An 11,326-nucleotide genomic window follows, 5' to 3' on the forward strand; every position below is an offset into this window, starting at 1 on the left:
TGTGTGTGTGTGTGTGTGTGTGTGTGTGTTTTTGTTGCAAAGACTGACCACCATAGTAAGGATGAAGCCGCTGCTAAAGAGAGCAACTGGAAGCCCGATGGCCACCTTGATTGTGATGGACATTGGGCAGATGCCACAGTCTGCAGGACAGTTCAGACAGCTCTCCTCCGGCTCACAGACGTCATCCCCGCACACTGAAATGACACATTCACACATTTTATATTTCTGATTTCCATCCACTGAATTCAGTGGTAGTGGAAGTACTCAGATCGTAAATGGAGCAAAACCACACAAATACTGTTAGAGGTCTTGCACTCAAAGTCCTACTTAAGTATAAATGTATAAGAGCATTAAAATGTACTTATAGTAAGAAAAAGTAAAAGTACTCATTATGCAGAATGGATCATTTCAGAATAATTAATATTGCAATAATATATTATAATTATTGATGGATGTATGAGTAAATCACTGTTCTGCTGCAGCTGGTACAGATGGAGATACTTTAACTTAGTTATATACTACTGGGTAGTTTGTAAATTCCCCCCCGGGATAAAAAAAAATGTCTTATTCTATAATATCTCAACCTAAAATAATATATTTGTTACATTGTGTATTCTTCTGAATCTGCAAACTAAATAGTAACTAAAGTTACCAAATAAATCTGGTGGAGTCAAAGTAAATTAAAATATAATTCACACGGATGATGTTTTAAGGGAAATTACGGATATATTCACAAAGAAATCTTTTTTATAAAGGTATGCTTACATTTTGGTTGTATTGGTTGTGTAGGTTTCTTCTAGCAGGTACAAAAGGAGGTTTTTATTGTAACTCATTAGATAGTGTAGCAGTTATTTTGAGATGATGGCTATTCTTACATCACACATAAATTGACCTTTTCCCTAATGTTTCTGTACAGGTTCAGTGTGCTCTTAGTCTCTTTGGCTAGTTATTAACACAACGTGTTTGCATAGTTTTGTCTCACTCAACACCCCCAAAAATGCTAATTTTGTATAAATAAAGATTTATAACGGATCATGGCTGAGCAGCAAAGGCATTATTCAGCACATGCTAGGATTCAGTATATCAACAAATGGAAACGTAGCAGACTGACCTTGAGCACTGACAACGAGCACTTTGGACTCCAGTGCAGCGTGCATGTGTCCTATTTTGATGTGAGCAATGACTGAGGTGACTCCCACATGGATCAGCACCACCTATAGGAGAAAACACCATAATAGAAATTATACTGTGGAATAGTTACGTTGTAATGTATATTGCTAAGTGTATCATTTAATTTAATTTGTTGTTTTGTAAGGAGATGAAACTACAAAGTGATGGTTGACCATTCTTAGATTATTATTATTGCCTGCCAATCGGAAGGTTGGTGGTTCGATCCCTGGCCCTGCAGTCCCATGTCGAAGTGTCCTTGGGCAAGACACTGAACCCCGAGTTTCCCCCGGTGCTGCGCATCGGAGTGTGAATGTGTGTGAGTGTTTATCTGATGAGCAGGTGGCACCTTGTACGGCAGCCTCGGCCACAGTGTATGAATGTGTGTGAATGGTGAATGTATCCTGTATGATGTAAAAAGCGCTTTGAGTAGTCGTTAAGACTAGAAAAGCGCTATATAAATACAGCACATTTACATTTACATAAAAAACTGCATGCATGAAAAAGTTGTATTTTAGACTTGAAGTTGAACATCTGCCATTTGACAGACTCTTTTACCCAGAAATGTGCTGGACTGTGCTATCAGTGATATAATGAATTTTTAAATTTCCTTTTCAGAGATTTGTTTCTCTGGGTGTAAATAACAATGTATAAAATAAAATATTTGCAGGTATTTACAGGATGTGCAGCTGTGAAAAATATTACAAATGTTCTCCAAACCTCAACACGTACGAAAGATTTACCTATTCTTTTGAAGAGTTTTGTTTGAGATGGCTCACCTTTGAAGTCCAGTATTTCTGGGACATCTTGCCTGCTTTGGAGACAGTGTGAGTCACTATTTTACCATCGTCAGGAATCCACGGGCCACAGATGCCGCCTTGTTTCTTCAAAAAGACAACACAACAGGTTTTATACCAAAACGTGGCCTTTCCACAATTCATTCATGTGTGAGTAAATGCTGACATTTAGATAACTTGTGTCATTAGGGTTGAACAAGTTGTGTTCTTTCTCACAGAGTAGATGTGTTTCTGCTGCTCTAGAAACTTTCATTACCATAGAATTACTTGCAAAAAAGGAAAAAAGTAGTCTTTTTAATAATTCTAACTATAATTAATTTTCAAACATCTCAGTTTCTTCAAAACAGCTTTTTGCTCTACTGACTGATACACGACTGTGTAATTTAGCTCTAATTCTTAAAGTAAAAAAAAGCTTTAACAAACACTGTGGAATGGTAACTTCTCACACCATTGGTTCACAACTTACCACTCGCAGATTCAAAACCACAGATAATTTAAGACACGAAAGTTTCCAGAGATAAGTAAACCCAAGATAAACTTTGAGAAAGGGAGTGTAGAAAATGGCACAAAAAGTCTATAAGGTGTCTTGTATTTTAATACTTCCACCACAGGATCATCCAATGAAGTACCCACCATAAGACCAAGAGGGCAGGAGTGGATGTTGGCATGATACACGCAGCAATTAAAATCATTGGCGTTGTTCCAGTTGGCCGGGCACTCGTGTTCATAACAGAACCTCTTTGCCTCTGAGGCATTACTATAGAAGGGAACAAGGGTGGGTAAACAAATACATTAATTAACACAAAAAAACTGTGATGCTATTTGCAATGGAAGCCCAAACAAAAAAAAAACTAATTTCTTTAGCTTAAACTTGAAAATGAAAGCTGCCTTAATTAAGATAAAAGTCATGTTTAATAACACAGATGTATCATTCAGGAATAGTTAATTGTGTATAGTGTATTGTCTGATTACTTGTCCTACTTCCTTTTTTGATAAATGTGTTAAGACACTGTGTTTAAGTTTCCACTCAAAATTCTGAAATGTTTTATTAAGATACACTATTCTTTGTGTTGCAGTGATGGTTGGTGTGTGTGTGTGTGTGTGTGTGTGTGTGTGTGTGTGTGTGTGTGTGTGTGTGTGTGTGTGAGAGAGAGAGGCAGACATTTAGGATGCCATGTGTTTACTTAACGTGCTCACCTGAACAGGAAAATCTTGTTCCTGATTGCGTAATCGTAGAAGGAATCTGAGGCTGTCACTGTGTACGAGACATTGAACTCTTCCCCATTAGTTACTTTCTCTGGAGGACGCTGCACCCAAGCCATTTCCAAACCTGTGACAACACACATGCTCGTCACCTGAACTTACACATTCAAACAGTGTACATATGCACACAGTAAAGGATACTGTGTTGTATTTGCACACTATTCTGTTGAGCTCCACCTCAATGTAAGTAATTCTGTACACGTGCTGTAAATGTCTCCTCCCTTGTCAGCCACAAGAGGAAAAGCACACTCACATAAATTCCCTAAAGCAACTACAGATCAGCTGTTTCAACTGCAATGAAGTGTCCTTGTGATTTGACACTATAAATAAAATTATATTGAAATTTAATGACACACTCAAACAAACTCCTGCATTCAAACTTACCACCACAGCTAATCATGTTGTAATCATTTGGACTGTTGATCGGCCAACAGTCATATTCTGTGTTGTCCAGATCATGCCAGCAGTTTACTCCCTGCAGGCGAAGACAGAAAGCTTTTTTTGTGATCAAAATTTTATTTTTTATATTTCAGACATTTTGTTTTTTAATATAACATTTACGAATAGTTACATACAACACACTGGGACATAGGAACACGTCCCATGGCACAAAATCACAGAGGGGAAAAACAGGAGGGAGGGAGACAAAACAACACATGGAGAGACAGACAGACAGACAGACAGACAGAGACACACACAGACAGACACACACACACACACACACACACACCCAAACAAAAGAAAAGGCCAAGCCTCCAAAGTCTTCTCCGGGGCTCCACCCACACGAGCCGTAGAAAGTTCCATGTACGTGACATCCAAAAAATATGAACAGATAAGTTATGAGGTGGCTTCCAACGGGTTGCAATCATCCTCTTAGCAGCTGTAAGCCCAGCAAACACAGCATTTTTTTTAGCTTTAGAAAGCTGAAAGGTCATTCATATACAGAACATTGACAGTAACAGGCACAGTAACATTAATTAAGGTGGACATTTTGGATGCAATATTGTTCCAGAACTGACCAACAGGAGAGCACTCCCAGAGCATAGGAAGATGTGTACCTTGAGCTTTAATTGGGCAGAAAGTGCATTAAGGGCTCTTAATTATTTTCATGCATCACATGAAAATAATTAAGGGCTCTTAATTATTTTCATGTGATGCATTTTCACAGGGGTAAGATATGTCCTATGTATGAAATTGTAGTGAATCTGCTGATTATCTGGATTGTGAGATACTTCTGGAATCTTAGATTATAAATTATGCCAGTCGAGAGCGAGGCCTGGGCAACCGCATACATAAATCCTCTCAAAAGGAAGGCCAACGCGGCCAGATATCACTAAGAACTGATTAAGCCTTGTTACCATAACACAGTTTTTAGGATGCATGGTAAACAACTTCCAAATAGGATGGATGGGCAACAGCCTCTGCCAAGGGATACCGTGTGCCTTGAGTGCTGAGAAAAAGAAAAAAGAGGAACGTGGTAGACAGATTGCATTTTGTAAGTCAGATGAAGGTAACAAGCCAACTTTACCAAATATGTCTTTTAGACAATGAACTCCCCTTTGTTCCCACTGAGGAGCGGTTATCGGCCTCCCACCAATCAGGAGTGCTGTCTTATTGAATAATGGGGGAAAAGTGTGCCAGTTACAAGCTATATGGCAGCATGTTTCAGCTAATTTATAAGTTTTGATGAGAGATAATGGGGCAAAAGCGTAGCTGGCACTGTTTGTTCAAAATATTGGCAAAGAGAACTTCATTGAGTGACCGAGGCTCTGTCACAGCACTCTCTAAGGTACACCAGCAGACAGACACATCTGGACTAAACCAAGTGAGAAGGGATCTTAACACAAAAGGACCAGAAATAATTTTTAAAGTTGGGAACTGAAAGGCCACCATCCCCTTTCCTCCTCTGTAGAGTAGACATCTTAAGTCGCGGCCACTTGCCTTTCCAGATAAATTTGGATACTGCTGATTGTAATTTACGCCAGTAGCCAGCAGGAAAGGAGAGGTAGCATAGAGCTCACAAAAGTGACCCTGGGTAAAACATGCATTTTAACCGATGAGATACGGGCTTGAATTGATGGGGCGACTTATCCCTTATTCCATATCTTTCAAAACACTGTTCAGAGCAACAGGATAGTTATGTTTAATGATCTGGTTTAAGCAGCGGAAGACCTCAATACCTAAATATTTAAACTGCTTAACAATTGGGATGTTGGCGGAGAGGGTTGAGTTGCGGGCAGAATCATTTAAATGAAGTAGTGCAGATTTTGACCAGTTAATTATAAAGCCTGATAAGCTTCCATACTTCTCACATAAAGATAGGTGAGGAAGAGACTGAGAGGGGTTCTCTAAAAAGACCAAAACATCGTCCACAAAGAATGAGAGATGATACTGTGTAGTACAAATGTATATTGGTAACACCTTAATTGATTGGCAAATGGCCTGAGCCAGCGGCTCTAGAGAGAGGACAAATAGTGCAGGACTCAAGGGGCAACCTTGGCGTGAAGATCTAGAGACTGGAAATAAAGAGGAGGAGGTGCGTCCGGTTGATACTTGGGCTGATGAATTAGAATACAAAGCTTTGATCATACCAATGAAAGTTTTGCCAAAGTCCATCGCCTCTAAGACTTACCATAAAAATGGCCACTCAAGTCTGTCAATGGCTTTTATTGCATCAAGAGAAAGAAGTGACATTGGGGTCTTACTATCCTCTGCTGCATCAACAATGTGAAGAAGTTGTCTAACATTATCTGGTACTAGTCTCGTTTTTATGAATCCTGTCTGGTCAGGGTTCACCAATTTTGGCATATGGGACTCCAAACGACGGGCTGGAGCTTTGCAAAGATTTTTATGTCAGCATTAAGCTTGCTTAGAGGCCGATAGCTAGAACACTCTGTAGGATCTTTATCCTTTTTCAGGAGTGGATATTGCTACTGCCTTTCATTTTGGTAAATCCTAACAATAGTGCATGCAAAGGTTAAGTCCCTCAGTACACAACACATGTAAAACACAGAACAACAACAGACAAGACATTGATACAGAAGGGAGAAAAGGGGGGAAGCATAGCCAGAGAGGCTAACAACCAAAATAGGTCTGATCAAGATTGGATACGGGGAAGCAAAAATGGAACATTAGCCCAGAAATATCTGGTTGCAAAAGCAACCGGTTCCACGCTAACTTAACATCAGAATAAACGCGTTTTCCGTCAACAGAACAAGAAACACAAAAGCACAAAACACCTTGTTAAGGAAACTCTAGCCTAGCAGTGGTCCAGCTAACCTATGGAGAGTAGACTATATTAAGCTAGGTCAACATGGCATTTAGAAACAGTCGCTGATCATATCAAACAACAGTGGGACAAAAATCTGAATGCATCAAGAGAACAACTGTGCGTGTTCATAAGGCAGTTGTTTCAGTCCTGATCCTCGTCCACGGCGCCCTGCATGACAGAATCCTAAGTGTCGGGGTTCCCCTCCGCAGCAGCTGGAGGAGGGGGCGCAGCCCGGTTCACATAGTCCTCAGCATCCAGGGCGGAGGTAAATGCTCTGTACTCAGCGCCGTCTCAGATTTTCAGTGACGCCAGATAAAGCAGGAAAAAATCCAGACCCTTGACTCGTGCTGAATGCATGGTTTGATTGAAGGGTTGATTGTGAAGTTGCTGTAATCTGGGGAGAAGCAAATTTTCCGGCCCTGAATGACGAGTGGAGAACTCCGCACAGCCTGTAGGATTGGCTGCCTGGTTGTGTAGCAGAGGACGTCGAAAATCAGCGAGTGGTTAGTAGCGGTGTTCTTCTTTGGGCTATCACTGTAGAGTCGGTGGGCTCTCAAAATCTCTATCTGAACATCTGCTAGATTTGGGAACCACTTAGGCAGCGAGCATGAGAAATACTGAATAGCATTAGTACATTCTAGTCCCACTTTCAGCCCGACGATGCAGATGTTGCATCTCCGGTTTCTGTCCTCCATGTCCGCTAGCATGACCTCCATCTCCTGAAAAGCGTGGCCATGACTGCCAAGAATACTTGTGTTGCTTTCCACGCTGGTTTTCAGGTTGTTCACATCAGCTCTGATAGACACAAGGCTTGCAGTAAGAGATGCTAGCTGAGTACGGATAGCAGTTAGCTTGTTCTCATTGTCGGTAGCCATTTGTTCAATCTGAGAAAGACGTGGCTTGAGGTAGCTTCTTTGTTTCTCCAGCAATGCCTCTGCAATGGCGTCTGTATCACCGCGTTGGAATTTGTTCTTGTTTGCCATTCTTCTTCAAGTAACTGACAAGCACAAAATGGTAAAATATCGGTGTTGGAACCATGTAAAACAAATATTTGACGAAGTTGGGCCAGGAGCTACACCTTAAGGCGCCATCTCTGTCCAGCCAATCATGTGACTCCTAACATATTTGGAAAGCTTAATACATGTAACGTATTTAAGTCGGCAGTTGTCATGCGAGTATGTTAACAAATGAAGTACACAACTCAACTAGCACTATGGTGAATTTGTGCAATTAGGAAACACAGTATTATCTTCTAATGAAGATTGATTACAGAATGTTTTATTATCAAGGAAATCAGCCACAAAAGAAGCTGGCACGTAACCAAGCAATACACAAACGCCACAAGCCCATGACCAAATGCACGCAGCAACGCGTGTTTCTGACAAGACAACAAAAGCAAGACGAGTACCTCAGCATTAAAAGAAAATAAGAACATCACACACTCAGTTAATACAGAAAATGCATCACCACTGGCCTAATTTGACATAATTGTGTAGTCAGTTAACAGGTGAACCTTAAACATCTGTGGCCTTTTGGTACACATGTCTTTTCTGGAATTAAATATTTTGTAGTTGTTATAATACATTTATTCATCCTCTACTATGTTAAAACTTACCAGAAAGAAACCCAGGTAAAGGGATGCCGCTGTCCATAGAGCCATTAGGAGGTTTGCTGTTGTGGCCGGACCTGCTCTGAACTGACTGACTGAGTGACTGAACATTTTTGTTTTGTTGTGTGTGTGTGTGTGTGTGTGTGTGTGTGTGTGTGTGTGTGTGTGTGTGCGTGTGCGTGTGTGCACTTGCGTACACTTGCGCGCAGGCTGACGGACATCTCCACACAGCTTAAGTACAATTTTTAGAGGCCCACCCTGTCCCTAATTGGCCAATTAGCAGAAGAGGCTCTCCAATCACAGTTTGGCCATGTACTCGTTCACCTTCACCTTCACTGTCCTACAGGTCAGAATCACCCAGAGGTCTCTGCTGCACGTGAACTCACCACTTTTTACTGTTCAAGTCTTCTGCATGAACGCCATATACTGTCTTTAACTAGTGGTTTTTACTTAGGGAAAGTGTTTTTCTAAAAGCTTGACAGTTTTACATTTTCACATTTAATCTTGGTATACATGTTTGTAGGCCCTTTAAATGGATAGTTTGGTCTTTTGAAGTTGGTTTGTATGAGGTAGTTCCCCATAGTCAATGTATTACCTACAGTAGATGGTGGTTAGCAGGCCCCCAGTTTGGAGAAGCATACATAAGTCTCAACATGGAAGCGGAGAAATGTTCTGCTGCAGCATCAGCAAAATGTATTTTAGCCACACACAAAAAGAAACACCTAAAAAAAGCAAATATCTGTCTATCTATACGTGTATGCTTTATTCAGAATATTTGCACTGTTTTACCTTGCCGTCAAACAGCTCAACAACTGACTGCTCTATCTGATCAAAAATAAGTAAACACGTGCATAATTGGGTGAATGAGAGGCACATTGGAAAGGCTTTGTATAAAAGCGCTATGTCAATGCAGTCCATATAAAATTGACATGTATAATAAATTGTAATTTGTAGAGTGATTTGTGATGATGCACTCATCATTATGTTAGACTGCCAAACTACAAGTCTTCCCCTATGGCACAAAGGTTTATTATTAACATTACCCTGTGTGTACTGATGAATACTGTATTTTCCTTCTCTGCTTACATCTGTTTGCTCTGAGATTTAGACCAAACCAAAGGACAGCATTTTTTTGACATCTGTGAAATTTAATTGGCTTTTCAAGAATGCATAATTACAGCACAGCTGTAAAAAAAATTTTTTTTTAAAAACACGGCCACAACACACAAGTTTACAGTTAATGTTTTTGGGAATGCAAAACCAGAGTAGCATGCAGCAGTCACGACAGATCTGCAGAGTGCTCTGCTGAGGACTTACAGTACTCGCTACAATAAATCGTCTCAATGAAAATAACAAGACTTCAATAAAGTTAAACCTCAACCTGAAACTGAATGTCAATAACATAAGAAGTACTTTTCTATGAGCGAAAATACAGTGTTGTTGAAGCTTTTCTTCTGCTGTAAAAGGATGGTGGTTGTGTTTAGGTTATCAAATTCTGAGTGGGATTTTACAGCATAAATGGAGTTTAACCTGCAATTAGACATGTTGCAAAAACAGATTAGCTAGAGAATGAAGGGAAATGTATTTCACTCTTCCTTTACAAAAACTTTGAACCATTTTCTAGATGTTGATGGGTGACATTTACAGGGCAAGGAGTCAGGTTACCGTTAATCACAGAAAGCTGTACTCAATTAAAATAAAAATACTTACTTGTTTCTTACTGATGCCAGTGCTTTGCAGTCTAATTCAGGGAAAGATTCCTGTCCCTCCCACTTAGGGTCAATTCTGGTCTTCTCCAGCTCTTAACCAGTGATGTAACTGACTGAATGGAAACTAAAGGTCATCCACTAATTGGCCACAACAGAGTAAATTATCGTAAAGTGGCAGCTCTTGAACCCCACAAATCTCTAGCAATGGTACTTCATCATCCACTGACTGCAGTGCAAGTCATGTAATAGGAGTGTCAGATAATCCTTTCCATGTTGTTGTATGTTACGCTAACTGCAGTACTGTGTTATCAAGACAGTTTAGTTAGTGACTCATTTTAATTCCAAATCAGAAAACAGTATGTCTCAGTCAAACAGGATTTACGAGTAATCTCATCATTTGGCTAATGTCGGTGCCAAGTGGGTGGTGTGTGCAATGTTTGAAAAGTCAGCAGTTCTCCAGCATGCCAGCATGCTCACAATGACAATGCTAGCATGCTGATGTTTATCAGGTTGCATGTTAACCATGTTCAGCAACTTAGTTCGGCATGTTAGCTCGCTAACATTTGAAAATATGCACTAAACACAAAGTGTAGCTGATGCTGGGGGAATTGGTCATAGACCAAAGTATTGTTTTGCACTGATGATGGTGGAGGAGGAAAAGTGAAGAGATCCCCAAAGTAATTTAGGGGAACATGAATGGCACCATTTTTTTGTAGTACATCCAATTGTTATCATTTCACTCAAAACCACACATCAACCTCATGGTGGAAAAGTCAGTTGAGTCAGTCCCCGGAGTCCTTATGTTCTTTTTCCCCCAGCTATCAGGGAGGCTCGAAACCATGGTTGAAGCAGTCGCCGTGCTGCTGCTACACACCCTGTGATGCTCTGTTACATCCTGCTACGCTCTGCTGTGCCTTAATGCCGCACAGTGCCCTGCTATGCCATGAACTACTACAAACTACTATATTTTTTAAGTCACTGTTCCATTATCTTTTACTGTGACTGTAACTGCCACTCTTAATTTCAACCCCAACCGGCCCATCAGACACCGGCTACCAAGAGCCTGGGTCTGTCCCAGGTTTCTTCCTAAAAGGGAGTTTTTCCTCGCCACTGTCGCACTGTTGCTTGCTCTCGAGAAAACTGTTGGGTCCTTGTAAATTATGTGGTCTAGTGTGGTTTAGACCTACTCTATCTGTAAACTGTCTCGAGACAACTCTTGTTATGAAGTGATACTATAAATAAAATTAAATGGCATGAAAATGTCCCTTTATGTGGCTTAATTAACATTAATATGCATTCCCCCAGCCTGCCTATGCCCCCCAGTGGCTAGAAATGGCAATAGGTGTAAACCAAGCCCTGGGTATCCTGCTCTGCCTTTAAGAAAATTAAAGCTCAGATGGGCCGAATCCGGAATCTTGCTCTTTATGAGGTCATAAGGAGCAAGGTTACCTCCCCTTTCTCTGCTTTGCCTGTCCAGAGAATTTGGCCCGCCCGTAAGAGAGAGAGAGAG

At 40.6% G+C, this 11,326-nt stretch overlaps 1 protein-coding gene across 1 annotated transcript in view; it reads right to left on the minus strand.

Moving 5' to 3' along the window:
• LOC116696126 (atrial natriuretic peptide receptor 2) overlaps positions 1-10,929 on the minus strand; it is a gene marked incomplete in the record, with an annotated part of 24,066 nt that extends 13,137 nt beyond the window's left edge. Inside the window, 7 exon segments of the mRNA XM_032526884.1 lie at positions 49-194; positions 1,112-1,214; positions 1,947-2,051; positions 2,598-2,721; positions 3,162-3,294; positions 3,612-3,702; positions 8,114-10,929. Of these exon segments, the coding sequence (XP_032382775.1) occupies positions 49-194; positions 1,112-1,214; positions 1,947-2,051; positions 2,598-2,721; positions 3,162-3,294; positions 3,612-3,702; positions 8,114-8,218 (807 nt within the window).
• Positions 10,930-11,326: the final 397 nt, after the last annotated feature.

The sequence above is a fragment of the Etheostoma spectabile genome, chromosome 9 (genome assembly GCF_008692095.1).
Source record: "Etheostoma spectabile isolate EspeVRDwgs_2016 chromosome 9, UIUC_Espe_1.0, whole genome shotgun sequence".
Classification (NCBI taxonomy): domain Eukaryota; kingdom Metazoa; phylum Chordata; class Actinopteri; order Perciformes; family Percidae; genus Etheostoma; species Etheostoma spectabile.